Genomic DNA, 19,602 nt, shown 5'->3' with positions numbered 1-19,602 from the left:
GGGAAATCCCGCTTCATCAGGAACTTACAGACCCCAATTATATCCGTATGTGATATCAAACTATATCATATCATGGGCAGATATAATTGGGGTCTATAAGGTCTTGAAAAAGGTGGGATTTCACGCAAAATGCATTGACCCCATCGGTCATTACAATTGGGATGGATGGGCTGATCAGCTGATGATGAAATAAGGAACTCTTATGGTACAAATGCATTATTTTGAATGCATAGTTGTATGTAAAATCCTGTATTTAATACGATTTTGTAATAAAAATTTGGTTAAATTTTTTTTAAAGTCTATGTACTTTTGGAGGCACACGTAAAAGTATGTATGTAAAATTGTGTTTTTAACCTCTTAGTGCTGGCGCCTCCCAGTCCTTTAAGAGATTTATGATGCTGGTATGTGGGGCGTGGCTTATGATCACGTGACTGCTGTGATTGGCTGTCATGTGGTCTGAAAACTTCCAGTTTTTTGGCTAGGCAACAGTAACTGTGCTGGGAGTGCATAGTGCACGCGCCCTCTCAGCACAGGTGTATAGGCAGCAATTTATAAAGGACCAGGCGCCTAGAGGCCGCATATATGTGTACGGCAGGCGCCAAAGCATTTTGTAATAAAAACTTGGTGTGCGTTTCCCTAGAGCAGTGGTCTGTTTTTTTTTCCCCCTCCACTCAGGTCCCAGATTACACTCACATCAGATCCCCATCCCCTGCCTTTGGAAGCTAAGGATTGCTAAGTATAAACTCTGTACAGCAGATAAAACGGGTACAATTTATGTAGGAGAATTGTTTTCCTCTCTGTGTATCACCTGAGGACACAATCACCGCACCGGGGATAGGCAAAGGTTTACAACCACTTTAGAACGGTTTGAAGAAAGCCTAAATTTTACAGGAACACAGTAGAAGTAAAAATTTCGGGTTCAGGTTATTTCAGAGAGAAGACGTTGAGGCCCATTCATAGAATGCAGGCAGTGGCGTCCTGGGTTTCATTTTAATAGCGCTCTGCTGGCTTTGGAGTCCCAAAAACTAGCAAAGCGCTAAGCACCTTTGTGACGTACATCACTGTCTTTTTTTTTTCCCCCTAAGAAAGCAATATGGCGGCATGTAGGCAATACGGCGGCCTTAGAACTCTCCCCCTTTTAGTTTCTAATCTCTCCAAAGGATGGCGTTCAGAACCCGGGTCTTTAAATAACGCGATGGTGGATTTTGTATTATTTCTTACTCCGCGGCTTCAGCTCCTCCGCGGCGTTCCGCAGGAAGATGTAGTTCTTCTTTTGCGGGTTGTAGAACTCGTGACCCTGGAAAAGGAGAGGAAAACGGTTTGCTCGTTAGAGGTTAGCAATCATTTTCTAAATGTTACGTGTTAGCCACCCTGTGGGGCGGGGCTTCACACCCACTTCCAGGCATAGACTCCCACGGGAGTCTATGCCTCTTCCTGTCCCTGCGCGCTGTCTGCTGGGACACACACGGGTCTCAGAGACAGCGCGGACAATTGCTATTGCGCTGCGCGACTCGCGCATGCGCAGTAGGGAACCGGGAAGTGAAGCCGCAGCGCTTCACTTCCTGATTCCCTCACCTAGAATGGTGGCGGCAGCAGCCGAGAGATCGATCGGCCTCGGCATCGCTGGACCCCGGGACAGGTGAGTGTCCATTTATTAAAAGTCAGCAGCTGCAGTATTTGTAGCTGCTGGCTTTTAATATTTTTTTCCACAGTGAAATCCCTCTTTAACCACTTAAGGACCGGGCCTATTCTTCGAACATGCTGTTTACAAGTTAAAATCATTTTTTTGGCTAGAAAATTACTAAGAACCTCAAACACTAATATACACATTATGTATGTGTGTATGTGTATGTGTATGTGTATATATATATATATATATATATATATATATATATATATATATATATATATATATATATAATTTTTTTTTATATATTATTAATAAAAAAATTATAAATATCTCTCTCTATATATATCTATATATATTTATTTTTTTTATTCCCCCCAGACACCCTAGGGAATAAATTGGTCGTTGCAATACTTTGCCACAAACTATTTGCGCAGCGGTCTTACAAATGCAATTTTTTGGGGGGGAAAAAAATAAAATAAAAAACTTTTTTTTTTTTTTTTTTTATGGGAAAAAAGTGTAAGAAAAAAAAAAAAAGAAAAATAAAGCAGTAAGCCCAATTTTTTTACATTGTGGAAAATAATGTTACTTGAGTAAATTGATAACCAACATGTCACGCTTCAAAATTGCACACGCTCGTGGAATGGCGACAGACTTTGACACTTAAAAATCTCCAAAATTTCTACAGGTTACCAGTTTTGAGTTACAGAGGAGGTCTAGTGTTAGAATTATTGCTCTCACTCTAATGATCACTGATACCTTACATGTGTGCTTTAAACACCGTTTTCATATGCGAGGGAAACTCACGTATGTGTTCTCTTCTGCGCGCGAGCACGGAGGGACAGGGCACTTTAAATTATTTTTATTTTTTTCTTCATTTTTTATTTTATTTTACACTGTCCCTTAAAAAAAAAAAAAAAAAAAAAAAAAGAAGAAGATTGGATCACTTTTATTCCTATTAGAAGGAATGTAAACATCCCTTATAATAGGGGAAAAAAAAAAAAAAATAAAAAAAATAAAAAAAAAAGCATGACAGGACCTCTTTAATGACGTTAATTAAGACTGAGCCTTTTTTTTTTTTTTTAGATGTGTTGTTTACAAGTTAAAAACGTGTTTTTTTTGCTAGAAAATTACTTAGAACCCCCAAACATTATAATTTTTTTTTTAAATATCCTAGAGAATAAAATGGCGGTCGTTGCAATACTTTGTCACACCGTATTTGCGCAGCAGTCTTGCACTTTAAAAAAAAATACACTTTTTGAATAAAAAATAAATAAAACCCAGTTAAGATAGTCTCTCTCCCCCCCCCCCTTTTTTTTTATATTGTGAAAGATGTTAAAATTGTGTTACTTTTATTCCTATTACAAGGAATGCAAGCATGACAGGACCTCTCAAATAGGATATCATATTTGCACTAAAATTCAATACAAAAAAATAAATAATAATAACCTTGGCATTTAACAAAAAATAAAAAAAAAGGCCCTTTAAGAGCTATGGGCAGAAGTGAAATTTTGACGTCGCTTCCGCCCTGCAGTGTCATGTAGACGGGTGGGGGCCATCTTCTCCTCAGTCGTCGCCATGCACAGCCACAGGGAAGGATCCGATCGCCTCCGCCCACGGCTCCGGTAAGCGGCGGAGGGCACCGGATCACAGCACTGATTAAAGTGATCTTGTGGCGAATCTGAGCCAATGACAGCTGATCACGTGACGTAAACAGAAGATCACGAAACATTTTTGTTTTTTTTTCCGGTCGGCTTCTGTCAGAGGGACATCGGTCCCTTACACCGAGCGCCGCGGCTGCCTCATCTGTGCCCAGCAGTGCCACGCTCAATGCTGCCTATGCGTGTCACCTACCAGTGCTACCCATCAGTAATCATTAGTGCCCTTCAGTGCCACCCATTATTGTAAACCATCAGTGCCGCCTCATCAGTGATTAGTGCCCTTCAGTGCCGCCTCAATTAAGGAGAAAAATTTGCAGTTTTCAAAATTTTATAACAAAACTATGAAACTTTTTTTTTTTTTTTTTTTCGGTCTTTTTTTCTTTTAAGCAAAAAATAAAAACCCCGGCAGTGATTAAATACCATCAAAAAAAAAGGTCTATTTGCATGAAAAAAAAAAAGAGATACAATGAGGTCATGAAAGTACAGTGTTTTATGACCGCACAGTTGTCAAATGTGTGACCGCGCTGAAAGTTGAAAATTGGCCTGGGCGGGAAGGGGGGTGAAAGTGTCCGAAAAGACGGTAAACATGGGCACTTATTTTTTATCATTTTGCATATCTATACCTACAAGAAAAGGGGCCGGCCTGAAGTCCATCTAGCAAGACTTTCTGACTACAGTTCCATTTAAAAATCATTGTGCTCACCTTGGACCAATCATAGCTCGCCGCGTAGGCAAAGATGTTCCCGTTGTGGTTGAAGCAGCAAGCGGAGATGGGCTGGTCCAGCTGTTCCGACGTCTTCAGTTTGGTCCGGGCGTCTTTGTCCCAGAAACTGAACCGGCCATCGGAGCCGACGGTGGCCAGCGTGCCGTGTACCGGATGGAAGGCGATGGCGTTTACCTGGGCGGGGGGGGGGGGGGGGAGGGAGGAGGAAACATTTAATTACAAACAAATCTGTAAAGTTCTATTCACACCACCAGGACGGTGGGGGGAGGGGGTACATGAGGACAACAGACTGAAAGCTGGATCTGTAGAAAGCTTTGCATACGTACGGCATAAATGTCCTGGGGGGCAGCCGTGTTTGTCCCGTTGGACCGGTGGCATTTAAATGTAAAGTTGTCTTTGGCTCTGGAATACAAACTCTGGGTTATTTTATTTATTTATTTTTTATCTAGGCAACACGCCACCATAAAGTAATGCTATACTTGACACTCTTTGCCAATCCATTAAACAAACAAAAAAAAAAAATACTACATTTTATGTTTGAACAATTATTGTGTATTATGATTTTTTTTTGAGAGAAATAACAAAATTAACAAACTATTTCCAGTGTGTACAGTGCCCGATAATCAAATTCTCCTGAGGAAGCCACTAAATATGGCAAAACATGTAGAGATCGGATCAGTCTGCACCTGTTAATGTACTGTAATTATCAGATATTCATTTTTTTGGATGTTTGTTTTTAAAGCTTTTTCAATAAAATTTATATTTTTCTATTAATTCTTGTTCTAAATGCGCACCCTTAAAATCCCCAAAAACTCCCTCGTCGATCTTTTAATTCTACACAGTAACCCACACATTAACAATGCAGAGCAAAACATGCATTACAAAAAAATAAAAAATAAAAGGTATAAAGTGTCTGTTCAACTGAGCTTACAATCTATTAGGAAAAAAAGAAAAGAAAGCAACAACAAGCATATAAACATCGTGAATGCAGGGTGAGTCTCAGATTTTATATAATATATATATATATATATATATATATATATATATATATATATATATATATATATATATATTTTTTTTTTTTTAGAGATAGAGATAGATAGATAGATATATATCTATCTATCTATATCTATATCTCTATATATATTTTTTTTTTCTCTATATCTCGTATATTGATTGGTTTCTGCAAAAGTTCTAGCGTCTACAAAATAGGGTATAGTTTGGCTTTTTTTTTTTTTTTTTTTGAGGGACTGCGACATTGCAGACATATCGGACACTTTTTAGGGACCATTGACATTTTATACAGCGATCGGTGCTATAAAAATGATTACTATATAAATGACACTGGCAGGGAAAGGGTTAAACACTAGGGAGCGATCAAAGTGTTAAATGTGTTCCCTGGGAGGTTTTTCTAACTGGGGGGGGGGGGGGTCTGACTGGAGGAGAAGGCGAGAGATCGCTGTTCCTAATCACTAGGAACATCTGACAGAACGGGGATCTGTCTGCGTACATTGAGAGATTCCCATTCTGGTTCTTTCCCGCGATGGTGGGTGGTCCGACGGACATCCTGGCCGTTGGCCACGCTTATCGGGTCCCCTGTTGCGTGATACTAGTAATGGCGGCGATCGATGACTTGTAGCGGGACTGCGATATTGCGGGAGACACTCTCGGAACCAGTGACACTAATACAGTGATCAGTGTTAAAAATATGCACTGTCACTGTACTAACAACACTGGGTGGGAAAGAGGTTAACAGGGGGCGATCAAAGGGGGTTAACTGTGTGCCTAGCCAGTGTTTTTTGTGTATTGTATTTGCTGCTTTTACGAAGGCAAGAGATGGAATCTAGTCTCTGCTTAGCAGGAACACCAAGAGTGTGTGTGTGTGTGTGTATTATACACACACACACACACATATATGTAACGGTCGGAAAGCGCTTAAGAAATCTTGGATATTACAGCCAGTGAATAGGAAGGGTGAAGGAAGACAGTAGGTAGACATGAATTATCCACAATGCAGAACATATAACGACAGAGATAACTCACGGATTCGGGGGGTTGATGTAATGGATGGCAACTCGACCTTCGATGCTTCCCAGAGCAAAACCGGTTGGCTTGTTCTGTTTATCTTTAAATATGGCAACACATCGGTGCTGGAATGTTAATAAGATATATTATTTAGAGGTCTAAAGAGCTTTGAGCACAAATCCTATCCACTTGCTGTCTGCATGCACTCCCTGCAGCGTCAGCAGCACAGCACTGCTGAGGACCGTCTTCCAGATAGTGACACCGGTGGACCATGCCTGCACAATGTGTGTCAGCACTGCCGCTTTTAGTCTCCACCAGGGGGCGCATGTGACAGGGTGACAACGCAGGAGCATGAATGGCAGACAAGTGGAGTTGTCACCTTATAAAAACGAGAAGTGCCTAGACGGAGACCATCATGGCAGGATCACCAGGTACTATTTTATTAAATGCTACAGATGTATAAAAGAATAACTTTCGATGATATTTTAGTATTGGGCTTACATCTAAATTGAAGGTCACGGCTTATAAAGCACTTTCATTTCCACAACATAGGCTAGACAAGCAATATACAGTATAACACCAAGACCCCTTTCACACTGGGGCCGCGGCAAAGCGCAGCTGGATTTAGCAGCGATTTAGCTCTGTGTAATGGGCACTTTCAGCCACTAGCGGGGCGCTTTTAACCCCAAAAAGAGGGTTAAAAACTCCCATTTTGTGGCACTTTGGAAGCGTTGCCCATTCATTGCAATGGGCAGGGTGTTTTGGGAGCGCTAAAGACAGCGCTCCCAACCCGCCCCAAAGATGCTGCTTACTGGACTTTTCCTGACATCGCGCAAGTGCACTGCCCGAATGTGAAAAGTCACACTTGAATGGATGGGAGGCCCTTTTCAGGCACTTAGAGGTGATTTTCAGCACTAAAGCGCCTGGAAACCGCCCCAGCGTGAAAGTGGTATTTATAAATATTGGTAGGTAGCAGTTCACAGAACACAGTCCAATCCATACAATGACCGTGACATTACCTGATGCTTTAACGGGGATTCAATCCTTCGAAATTCAGAGGGCTGATTCTCCAACTGGTATACTATTAATCCTCTCTCGGCTGTCGCTACCGCGGCCATGGGATACACCTGAGTGGAGGAGGAAAAAAACAGACGTTCTTTAATCAGTAATGGTGAAAGCGCGCCTGTTCTAGAATGGGCAAGGTTGGGATAGAGGTGAAAGCAGAGAAGTTTAGATGTTGACAAGTGTGGTGGCGAGTGTGAGAGGGGAATGGGGGTCAGGTGTTGTGAGAGGGGGGGAATGGGGGTCAGGTGTGGTGGCGAGAGAGAGGGGGGGGGATGGGGGTCAGGTGTGGTGGCGAGAGAGAGGGGGGGGATGGGGGTCAGGTGTGGTGGCGAGAGAGAGGGGGGGATGGGGGTCAGGTGTGGTGGCGAGAGAGGGGGGGGGATGGGGGTCAGGTGTGGTGGCGAGAGAGGGGGGGGGATGGGGGTCAGGTGTGGTGGCGAGAGCGAGAGGGGAATGGGGGTCAGGTGTGGTGGCGAGAGCGAGAGGGGAATGGGGGTCAGGTGTGGTGGCGAGAGCGAGAGGGGAATGGGAGTCAGGTGTGGTGGCAAGAGCGAGAGGGGAATGGGGGTCAGGTGTGGTGGCGAGAGGGGAATGGGGGTCAGGTGTGGTGGCGAGAGGGGAATGGGGGTCAGGTGTGGTGGCGAGAGGGGAATGGGGGTCAGGTGTGGTGGCGAGAGGGGAATGGGGGTCAGGTGTGGTGGCGAGAGGGGAATGGGGGTCAGGTGTGGTGGCGAGAGGGGAATGGGGGTCAGGTGTGGTGGCGAGAGGGGAATGGGGGTCAGGTGTGGTGGCGAGAGGGGAATGGGGGTCAGGTGTGGTGGCGAGAGGGGAATGGGGGTCAGGTGTGGTGGCGAGAGGGGAATGGGGGTCAGGTGTGGTGGCGAGAGGGGAATGGGGGTCAGGTGTGGTGGCGAGAGGGGAATGGGGGTCAGGTGTGGTGGCGAGAGGGGAATGGGGGTCAGGTGTGGTGGCGAGAGGGGAATGGGGGTCAGGTGTGGTGGCGAGAGGGGAATGGGGGTCAGGTGTGGTGGCGAGAGGGGAATGGGGGTCAGGTGTGGTGGCGAGAGCGAGAGGGGAATGGGGGTCAGGTGTGGTGGCGAGAGGGGAATGGGGGTCAGGTGTGGTGGCGAGAGGGGAATGGGGGTCAGGTGTGGTGGCGAGAGGGGAATGGGGGTCAGGTGTGGTGGCGAGAGGGGAATGGGGGTCAGGTGTGGTGGCGAGAGGGGAATGGGGGTCAGGTGTGGTGGCGAGAGGGGAATGGGGGTCAGGTGTGGTGGTGAGAGTGAGAGGGGAATGGGGGTCAGGTGTGGTGGTGAGAGTGAGAGGGGAATGGGGGTCAGGTGTGGTGGTGAGAGTGAGAGGGGAATGGGGGTCAGGTGTGGTGGCGAGAGGGGAATCGGGGTCAGGTGTGGTGGTGAGAGTGAGAGGCGAGTCAGGTGCCATGATGGGGGAGCTGGTAAATCACCAGGACTCTGGGACCAGCAAGGGCTTCTCAAATTTACCAGCTAGCAGTGTGTGGGGCTGACAGAAGCTGGGGCCCCGTACACATCCCAGGCCTAGGGTTCCAGGGTCCTCCCCAAGAGCAGAACCGGTGTGTGGCTTTACGTCACCACTAACAGACGCACTTTGGCGGACATGACAGCTTCAGGTTTAACCTTACAGTTATCACACACGACTTACCACATCCGCACAGTAACCACGTTCCGGAAGCTGAAGTGTCATTAAAGGATTTGGGGAGCGCGTGTCCCAAAACTATAAAAGAAAAGCACAAAAGTGCAGCAAGATCAGCAGTAATCACAGGTGACGCAACAATTCGGGGCGGAGCACAACTGCATACAAAAGGAACTGAAAATTCCCAATAAAACAAGACGCAATTGTTTTGACCTTCTTATGGCAAGAAAATATCCAGCCGTTTAAAATTATCTGCGGTTCTACGAGGGGTCTTCAAAAAGTTTCCGAATATATATAAAACTTTTTTTTTTTTTTTTTTTTAAATAATGAAGAAGAAGAAAGAAGAAAACTTTTTGAAGACCCCTCGTGCATTACCACCAGAATAGTCTCATATGTTTGCTGAGAACACTGGAAAACGTTGAGAATCATGGGAAATGTAATTCCAAAACATCTGGGATGCCCCAAGGTTCCACCATCACTGGCCCTAGGCTCTCAAAATACTGTCTTCAGGGGCTCCAAGGGCCACACACAAAGTGACAAAAATTACCCTTGGACCCCAGGTTGAGCATAAGGGATTTGGACACTGTGGTATGGCACTTACCTTTAGAGTTTTGTCCCAGCTACTCGTCATTATACAACTATAGTTTGGCGCTTTGATCCAGTGTACAGTTTTTATTGGCGCTTCATGCTGGAAAAAATAAATAAAAATAAAAATCAGATCTATAATATATCGTCTCACATTTACGCTACATGGTCACTTCTGTACAGGCCCCTCGCTGTGTGAATACCAACTTGCTGTGAGATAAAAGGCCACAAGCGCGCACTCACAGAAGAAAGGAGCGCCAAAGCAAACCACAAACCAGCTTATTACCTGTGCAATCTGTATGGACTGGTTGCTGTTCAGGTCCCACATTTTGGCAGTTTTGTCACAAGACGCCGTGAATACTTTGCTGCCGTCCTGCAGGCAAAAGAAAACGGAAGAGAGAATGAATGCCAAGATTGCCCAACTAGACAGGACCTCTATGCTTGCCTTTAACTACGTGCCATCCCGGGCCAATTCTGACATTTCTCTCCTACATGTAAAATTCATAATTGTTTTATTAGAAAATTACATAGAACCCCCAAACATAATATATGTTTTTTTTAAGCAAAGACCCTAGAGAATACAATGGCGGTTGTTGCAACTTTTTATCTTGCACGGTATTTGCGCTGCAATTTTTCGAACGCGCTTTTTTCAGATGCTTTTTTCATGCTTAAAAAAAAAAAAAAAAAAAAGTAAAGTTAGCCCAATTTTTTGGCATAATGTGATAGATGAAAATACGCCGAGTAAATAGATACCCAACATGTCACGCTTCAAAACTGCATGCGCTCGTGGAATGGCGCCAAACTTTGGTATTTAAAAATCCCCACAGGCGACGCTTTCAAGTTTTTTTACTGGTTACATGTTTTGTGTTACAGAGGAGGGTCTAGGGCTAGAAATTCATTCTCTGTAAACATCCCTTGTAATAGGAATATGGCACGATTGGACCTATTTACAGTGATATGGGGGGGGGGGGGGTCAGTAAGACCCCACATCTCACCTCTAGGCTGGGAAGCCTAAAATCGAAAAAAATAAATAAAACGATCCTGGCTTCCCAGCCAAGGTGGCGCCGTTATTTTGAATGCAGGGGCCGGGCATGACGTCACAACATTGCGCCTGGCCTTCGAAACGATCATAGAGACTCCGGGGACCATCTGGTCCGTCGAAAATCTCTATGGTATCATCCGGGGGCCGGCGGATCCTGTGACCAACTCACCGTAGGAAGCGGTGAGTCGGTAGAAGCACTGGAGGGCGGGGGGGTTGGGGTGTCCCTTTCCGCCGGCAGAATGATCAAGCGGCGGAAAAGTCGCTATGATCGTCCTTGTGCAGGGAATTGCCGGCTGAAAATGCCGATATCTGAATGATATCAACCCGGCGCGAAGCGGTTAACTACGTGCCACCCGGGCCAATTCTGACACTTCTCTCCTACATGTAAAAAATCAACGTTTTGTGCTAGAAAATTACTTCGAAAATTACATCCTTGTCTGAGCTGAAAGTTTAGAGGGACGGCCAGGTCTTGGTAGATTTGCAGTGGTCTGATACTCCTTCCATTTCAAAATGATCGCTTGCACAGTGCTCCTTGGGATGTTTAAAGCTTGGGAAATCTTTTTGTATCCAAATCCGGCTTTAAACTTCTCCACAACAGTATTACGGACCTGCCTGGTGTGTTCCTTGGTCTTCATGATGCTCTCCGCGCTTTCAACAGAACCCTGAGACTATCACAGAGCAGGTGCATTTATACAGAGACTTGATTACACACAGGTGGATTCTATTTATCACCATCAGTCATTTAGGACAACATTGGATCATTCAGAGATCCTCGCTGAACTTCTGGAGTGAGTTTGCTGCACTGAAAGTAAAGGGGGCCGAATAATTTTGCACGCACCACTTTTCAGTTTTTTATTCGTTAAAAAAAAAAAGTTTCAAAAATCCAATAGATTTCGTTCCACTTCACAATTGTGTCCCACTTGTTGGTGATTCTTCACAAAAAATAATTTTTTTTATACCTTTATGTTTGAAGCCTGAAAAGTTTGTATGTATATATATATATATATATATATATATATATATATACACATATACATACATACATATATATATATATATATATATATGTGTGTGTGTGTGTGTGTGTGTGTGTGTGTATGTAAATATATATATATATATATATATATATATATATATATATATATATATACATACATACATACATACACACACATATCATATATGTAACTTTTGTGCAAACCAAATCAATATACGATTATTGGGATTTTTAAACAAAAATATATAGCAGAATACATATTGGCCTAAACTGATGAAGAAATTTGATATTTTACTTTTTTTTTTATTGGATGTTTTATAGCAGAAGGTAAATGTTTTTTTTTTTCCTCAATTGTCGGCCTTTTTTGTTTGTTTATAGTGCCAAAAAAAAATAAAATAAACGCAGACGTGATCTCCCATTGGAAATGCAAGTTTGATACTCAATATAATTGTTGACGTTTATACGCCTTTGTCAAACCTGTTAGCCACTACGAACCAATTTTTTTTGTTTCCTCAACAAATGTATGATAATATTGTAAACCTTATGGCCCCCGTATACACGATCTGAAAATCGGACGGAAAATATCGCGTTTGCCGCGATCGTACGATAATCGGATGGTTAGTACAGAGCTTTCGAGAGCCGATCGTGACAATTTATTCGATGTTATTCGATCGGACAAGCACGAAATTTTTCCTCTTACGACACCAGATCGTACGATTTTCCATTTAGTCTGTACAGTTGTTGTCTGAAAATACAATACAAATTACAACACGTGACATCACTTACAATTTTTTTTTTCTTCTTCTGTCGTACGAGAATTTTTGTGACTTTAGTAACCTATTCAATTTCTACTTGTGACTATTAAGTGAAAAAAGTCGTACGATCTCTTGTACGATATTCTGATCGCGTGTACGGGCCATAAGACCCCCATACACACTATTAGATTTTCTGCAGATTCTTTTTTGCCTTCAGAGTTACCAAAACTAGGGATGCACTGATACCATTTTTTAATTTTTTTTTTTTTTTTACAATGAGTACCGATACTTATTTTTTACTTTTAAGTACTCACCGATACCAATTACAGATCCCTACCGCGACAGTTAACTTCAGCTGTCAGCAATGGTAAAAGCATTGAAAAGTTATTTACAAATGAAATAAAAAGATTTTTTTTTTTTTTTTTGATTTTGCACTTTTTCAATGTGAAATGTGTATGTTAAAGCGGAAGGTCCACTTTAGGGTGGACCTCCGCTTTAACCACTTGCTGACCGGGCCATAGCTGAAAGACGGCTACAGCGCGGCCGTGTTTTTCTTGGTGGGCGTCCTCCCAGAATCTTGCTCTCACGCTGCCCTGGACCGCAAACATCCGTGGCCGCTGGGTCTTATCACGGATCGCGGCGAACAGCCGCTGGTAGCGGACATTTACCATGTGATCGCTCCGTCAAATGACGGAGCGTTCACTTGTAAACAAACCAGCGTCATGTCATCGGTACAGTGCAAGGGAAGAGGCAGAGAGATGGCAGCAGCGCTGTGGGCTGGATGTGTAGTGCCCACAGCGCTGCTCTGTGCCAATACTCTCCCCATACTGTGCAATACTCTGCCGTAAATTTTAATAGAAACAATTTTTTTTTTTTTTTTTTACCGAATTTTCAGTCTTTTTTGATTTATAGCGCAAAAAATAAAAACCCAGGAGGTGATTAAATACCACCAAAAGAAAGCTCTATTTGTGTGAAAATGTCATATGGGTACAGTGTTGCATGACTGAGTAATTGTCAAAGTGTGAGAGCACCGAAAACTGAAAATTGGTCGGGTTAGGAAGGGGGTTTAAGTGCCCAGTGGTCAAGTGGTTAATATATATGTGTAAAAATATTCACTAACGAAGCAAAAAAAAATAAAAAAGTTTTCATTGTTTATAAAATAGACGTGAAAAAAAAAAAAAAAAAAAAAAAAAAGCAGGAAAATAATAATGAAATGGAGGAGAATAGGTAGTTAATTAAGGCTGATTAGAGTAAATTAAGGGTTAGTAAGGGGTTAAACAGAGGAACATTTGTTCATCCCTTTGATCTGCAGATGAAGAAACAGAAAGATTCAAAAAGAATTCTTTTTATTTTAGTGTTTCAGTGGCTGAGCAATGTTGTTAATAAACATTGCCGCCGACTTTTTTTTTTTTTTTTTTTTGACAGCTCCAATTACCGGACTTCTTTAACACTGGGGAGACCCCACTGACAGCTCAAAGAGCGGAGCCTGAAAGTATCGGTTTCAGGTAGCGGTGCATTTGCATGAGTACCGATACTTGTGCAAATACACGGTATCGGCACCAATACCGATACTAGCATTGGTGCAACCCTAACCAAAACCCATGTAGTGCAAGGGCCTGCCTGATTGCATACAAATTGAAACTCTCATGCCCTGTATACACGATCGGACATTCCGGCGACAAAATCCGTCAGATTAACCACCCCCCCCCCGACGGATTTTGGCCCAAACTTGTCTTGCCTACACACGGTCACACAAAGTTTTCGGGAAATCCGATCGTTCAGAACGAGGTGACGTAAAACACATACGGACGGAACTATAAAAAGGGCGGTAGCCAATAGCTTTTGTCTCGTCATTTATTCTGAGCATGCGCGGCACTTTTGTCCGTCGGAATTATGTACACACGATCGGAATTTAAATGATCGGATTTTGTGTGTCGGAAATTCAGACGGAAAAAGGCGGATGGAGCCCACACACGATCGGATTTTTCCGACAACACGATCCGATCGCATATTTTCCCGTCGGAAAGTCCGACCGCGTGTACAGGGCATTAGGGTTTGACCTCATATTATGTGGTTTTGGTAAATCTGAAGGAAAAGATCTGCAGAAAATCTAAATCGTGTGAATGGGGCTTTATACTGTTATCCAATAAAATCTTTAACAAATAAAAAAATGCAGAGGTGATCAAATACCTACAAAAGAAAGCTCTATTTGTGGGGGGGGGGGGGGGGGGAGATCAATGACAGCATCTCACGGCAATTGTCAGTTAAAATAGCGCAGTGCCATATCGGAAAAAATGGCCTGGTCATTAAGGGTGGGGGGGGGATAAATCTTTCAGGGGGTGAAGTGGTTAAGGGCGATACATACGTCACTCCAGCAGACGTCCAGCACGGGTCCCGTGTGCATCTGTTGGGCCTTCGGAATAGTCTGCCCATTGTCCTGCACCTCCCAACATCGTACCTGAGAGAGACAACATGTCCAGGTGTAAGGAGGAGGAAGAAATGTAAAACAACAAAAAATAAACATAAATGAATAACCAACATGAGCAACTCGTCCGTGCCGCAGAAATGACAGTTAGAACCCGACCAGTTATTGATGACAGTTTTGTTTTGAAGAGAGCAGAGGAAAGGTTGAAGCCCCCCCCCCCCATATGGTTGTTGTCGCCATCTGTGTCCACATTGGCTCGTTGTTTTTCCTTCCTATCTAGACAGGAAGTGTATGGAATTCTCTCCAAGAGGGGTGCAACGGGTTGTCACCGATCCGTTATCCGAACAGGTCAACCCTGTTCGGATCGGCACACCACGCCGATCGCATGGTTTAGGAAAGGCTGCGGCCTAGCGCCGGCCATCTTGGTGCACCCTTGTCGCCATCTTGCTACACCCCACAATCCTGCACAGTAAAGATAGTGGGAAGGGGGCGGACATCTTGTTACACCCACCGGAGTTTTAGATTTCAGTTATTTTCAACACACAACGGAGCTTATATGCTTAAATACAGTATTTGTAAATCCAAAGGACTGTTTAGATTTTACATTTTAAAAGCAGCAGCAAACCTGCTGACCTTACATGGCTGCGAATAGTTAAAGAGGAAGTAAACCCTGATGGGTGTTACTTCCTCTTCCATTCCCTGCAAAGGTAAAGCATAATGGACTACTATGCATCGCATCGCATCACATAGTAGTCCATTATGTGTCACTTACCTGACACAGGAGCCAGCGATATCACCGCTGTCCCCTGTAGTTCCGAGCGTCCATCTTCTTGGTGGGTCTCGCTGCTCCGGATCTGTGATTCGCCAGAGCAGCGATGACGTCACTCCCGCGCATGCGCACGGGAGCCGACACTCACGGCATATCGCCACGATCTGCAGCCTGCCCAGTGCACCTGCGCGCCTCTGTCCACGGCACATGCGCCGTAGACAGCAGTGGCTGTCTTTTTGTAAATATCTCCTAAACCGTATAGGTTTAGGAGATATTTCTTGGACCTACAGGTAAGCCTTAATCTAGGCTTACCTGTAGGTCAAAGTGGTTTACAACCACTTTAACTATAGGGCTGCAACTAACGATTATTTTCATAATCGATTAGTTGGCCGATTATTGTTGAGAGGGAGAGGGGGGAGGGAGAGAGAGAGAGTATATCAAGCCCCGCCCCCCATGCAATAGCATTAGGCAGGTGACAGGTCCTGTTTATGGAGTCCCCCCCTCAATGTCTCCCCTCCAGCTAATCAAGCACAGATTGTGCTACATATAAAAACACACACAGGACTTTATTACTTACGTCGTTTGCCCAGGAGCCGGCGATGAGGAAGTTCCCCGGCATGGGCGGCGGGCTGAAGGATAGGCATGATATGCTGTCGTCCGGCGGAGAGCTGACCTCTATATCCTGAGAGAGACAACACAGACAATGATTGGAGACGGGTCCAGGAATCCCAGGCCCACCAAACACCATCACCATCACAGGGGGGAGGAGCTTACCTTCATAGGGTTGTGGTTATCGGCGGCGGTGTTGCCAAACATGCTGGTCCCTCCAGTGCCAAAACCACCTGTGGAGCCAAATAAACTCATCTTGGACCTGCCAAAAGTCAGAAACACGGGGTGACACCATGCTGAGCGAGGAAAGGGCTCTACTGCCCGAGTGCGCTGGGCTCTACAGAATGAATGCAACGCACTGCAGAGCAAACGGGGGAGGGAATCTTCCAATGGGTTCACCTGTTACAGTGACAACTGTCTACATGGGGTATTATTACCTCTTCCTGGAATATGACTGGAACAGGAAGTGAGGGGAAATCTGCCCAAGGGGACACAAAACACCCACCAATATATACAAATCTGTCAGGGGTGGCAAGATTTCCGTACACCAAGAAAGATTTCATGGAGGGCTCAATGGCGGGGTGAGATAGGGAGCCAGCGGATACTCTTACAGGCCCCTCCCTCTCTAGCCATTCCCTCATATCACCACTCCGTATACCTCTCCGGCCCCTCCCTCCTATCACCATACCTCTCCGGCCCCTCCCTCCTATCACCAATCCCTATACCTCTCCCTCCTATCACCGGTCCCCATATATCTCGGCTCCTTCCTACTATCAACGGTCCCTATACCTCTCAGTCCCTCCCTCCTATCACAAATCCCTATATTTCTCCGGCCCCTCCCTCCTATCACAGATCCCTATACCTCTCCAGCCCCTCCCTCCTATCACCAATCCCTATACCTCTCCCTCCTAGCACCGGTCCCCATACCTCTCCGGCCCCTCCCTCCTATCACAGATCCCTATACCTCTCCAGCCCCTCCCTCCTATCACCAATCCCTACACCTCTCCCTCCTATCACCGGTCCCCATATATCTCGGGTCCTCCCTACCATCAACAGTCCCCCCTCCTATCACCGATCCCTATACCTCTCAGCCCCTCCCTCCTATCACCGGTCCCTATACCTCTCAGCCCCTCCCTCCCATCACCGGTCCCTATACCTCTCAGCCCCTCCCTCCCATCACCGGTCCCTATACCTCTCCGGCCCCTCCCTCCTATCACCAATCCCTATACCTCTCCCTCCTATCACCGGACTCTATACCTCTCTGGCCCCTCCCTCCTATCAGCGGTCCCTATACCTCTCCAGCCTCTCCCTCCTATCACCGGTCCCTATACCTCTCCAGCCTCTCCCTCCTATCACCGATCCCTATACCCCTCCGGGCCCCTCCCATTACCATTCCCTATACCCCTCCCATTACCGTTCCCTATACCCCTCCGGCCTCTCCCTCCTATCACCGATCCCTATACCCCTCCCATTACCATTCCCTATACCCCTCCGGGCCCTCTCATTACCGTTCCCTATACCTCTCCGGCCTCTCCCTCCTATCACCGATCCCTATACCCCTCCGGCCCCTCCTATCACCGATCCCTATACCTCTCCGGCCTCTCCCTCCTATCACTGATCCCTATACCCCTCCGGCCCCTCCTATTACTGATCCCTATACCTCTCCCTCCTATCACTGATCCTTATATCCCTCCGGCCCCTCCTATCACTGATCCCTATACCTCTCCGGCCCCTCCCATTACTGTTCCCTATACCTCTCTGGCCCCTCCCATTACTGTTCCCTATACCTCTCTGGCCCCTCCCATTAACGCTCCCTATACCTCTCCAGCCCCTCCCATCTATCACCGATCCCCTGTGGCCACTCCTATCAATGATCCCCATACGTCTCCGGCTCTTCCCCCCATCACCAATCCCTATACGTCTCCGACCCCTCCCGCTGTAGCCCCTCCCCCCATAGCCCCCTCCCTCCCATCACCACTCCCCCCTGTGGCCCCTATATTTTATCACTGGTCCCTTTTTTTCTGGGGCCCCTCCATGACCACCTAGCTGTATCCCCTGTACAGAGTGGGGGAGATGTGTGCTGAGTGTCCCATGTGAGGAGGAGGGGGGAGATGAGCTCAGGACTCCGGTGCTGTCAGCTGCTCACCCCCGAGACATGCTTCTTCTCCGCTCACCAGAGACCACACCCCCCCCGCACTCATCCCGGACTATCTATCCTCCCATCCCCCCACACTCACCGGATTTCTCCCGCCCGAATCCTCCAGGAGAACCCACACCGGCGCCAATCACCCGACGCACGACACGTGACGTCACCTCTGCGCCGCTCTGACACTCACACACAGCGACACCTGGCGCCGCAGCGCAGAACTTACACACAGCGACACCTGCTGGTGAGGAGCGGTGACAGCCAAAGGGCTCATGCTGAAGGAAAAAGTGAATATTTCACTGAGTGTCAACCTACCGATTACATCCCTATGGGCCCCCACCACATCCATGTTCCTGGATTTATATACCCCTCATAATGGGCACAGCGGGTGTACAGACACGGGAACTCAGCACAGGGATGGTGAGAACCCCTCATAATGGGCACAGCGGGTGTACAGACCCGGGAACTCAGCACAGGGATGGCGGGAACCCCTCATAATGGGCACAGCAGTTGTACAGACCCGGGAACTCAGCGCAGGGATGGCCGACCCGGGAACTCAGCACAGGGATGGCGAGAACCCATCATAATGGGCAGGGCGGGTGTTCAGACCCAGGAACTCAGCACAGGGATGATGGGAACCCCTCATAATGGGCACAGCGGGTGTACAGACCAGGGAACTCAGCACAGGGATGGCGGGAACCCCTCATAATGGGCACAGCGGGTGTACAGACCCGGAAACTCAGCACAGGGATGGCGGGAACCCCTCATAATGGGCACAGCGGGTGTACAGACCCGGAAACTCAGCACAGGGATTGCGGGAACCCCTCATAATGGGCACAGAGGGTGTACAGACCAGGGAACTCAGCACAGGGATGGCGGGAGCCCATCATAATGGGCAGGGCGGGTGTTCAGACCCAGGAACTCAGCACAGGGATGGTGGGAACCCCTCATAATGGGCACAGCGGGTGTACAGACCCGGGAACTCAGCACAGGGATGGCGGGAACCCCTCATAATGGGCACAGCGGGTGTACAGACCAGGGAACTCAGCACAGGGATGGCGGGAACCCCTCATAATGGGCACAGCGGGTGTACAGACCCGGAAACTCAGCACAGGGATGGCGGGAACCCCTCATAATGGGCACAGCGGGTGTACAGACCCGGAAACTCAGCACAGGGATTGCGGGAACCCCTCATAATGGGCACAGAGGGTGTACAGACCAGGGAACTCAGCACAGGGATGGCAGGAGCCCATCATAATGGGCAGGGCGGGTGTTCAGACCCAGGAACTCAGCACAGGGATGGTGGGAACCCCTCATAATGGGCACAGCGGGTGTACAGAACAGGGAACTTAGCACAGGGATGGCGGGAACCCCTCATAATGGGCACAGCGGGTGTACAGACCCGGAAACTCAGCACAGGGATTGCGGGAACCCCTCATAATGGGCACAGAGGGTGTACAGACCAGGGAACTCAGCACAGGGATGGCGGGAGCCCATCATA

General features: G+C 46.4%; 1 protein-coding gene across 1 annotated transcript; it reads right to left on the bottom strand.

The window, feature by feature from the left end:
• Positions 1–631: 631 nt before the first annotated feature.
• On the bottom strand, positions 632–18,296 carry RAE1 (ribonucleic acid export 1). The gene is made up of 12 exons (XM_077460573.1): positions 18,193–18,296; positions 16,121–16,217; positions 15,924–16,028; positions 14,518–14,610; positions 9,645–9,731; positions 9,375–9,461; positions 8,783–8,854; positions 7,057–7,164; positions 6,056–6,162; positions 4,339–4,414; positions 3,992–4,186; positions 632–1,297 (listed from the first exon to the last, which is right to left on the bottom strand). The coding sequence occupies exons 2-12, from the start codon at positions 16,208–16,210 to the stop codon at positions 1,211–1,213; spliced, it is 1,107 nt and encodes a 368-aa protein (XP_077316699.1). The 5' UTR covers positions 16,211–16,217; positions 18,193–18,296; the 3' UTR covers positions 632–1,210.
• Positions 18,297–19,602: the final 1,306 nt, after the last annotated feature.

Source organism: Lithobates pipiens, unplaced genomic scaffold, assembly GCF_037356315.1.
Source record: "Lithobates pipiens isolate NorthernLeopardFrog02 unplaced genomic scaffold, aLitPip1_a1.2 Scaffold_28, whole genome shotgun sequence".
Taxonomy (NCBI): domain Eukaryota; kingdom Metazoa; phylum Chordata; class Amphibia; order Anura; family Ranidae; genus Lithobates; species Lithobates pipiens.
This window is presented reverse-complemented; position numbering and strand designations above follow the sequence as displayed.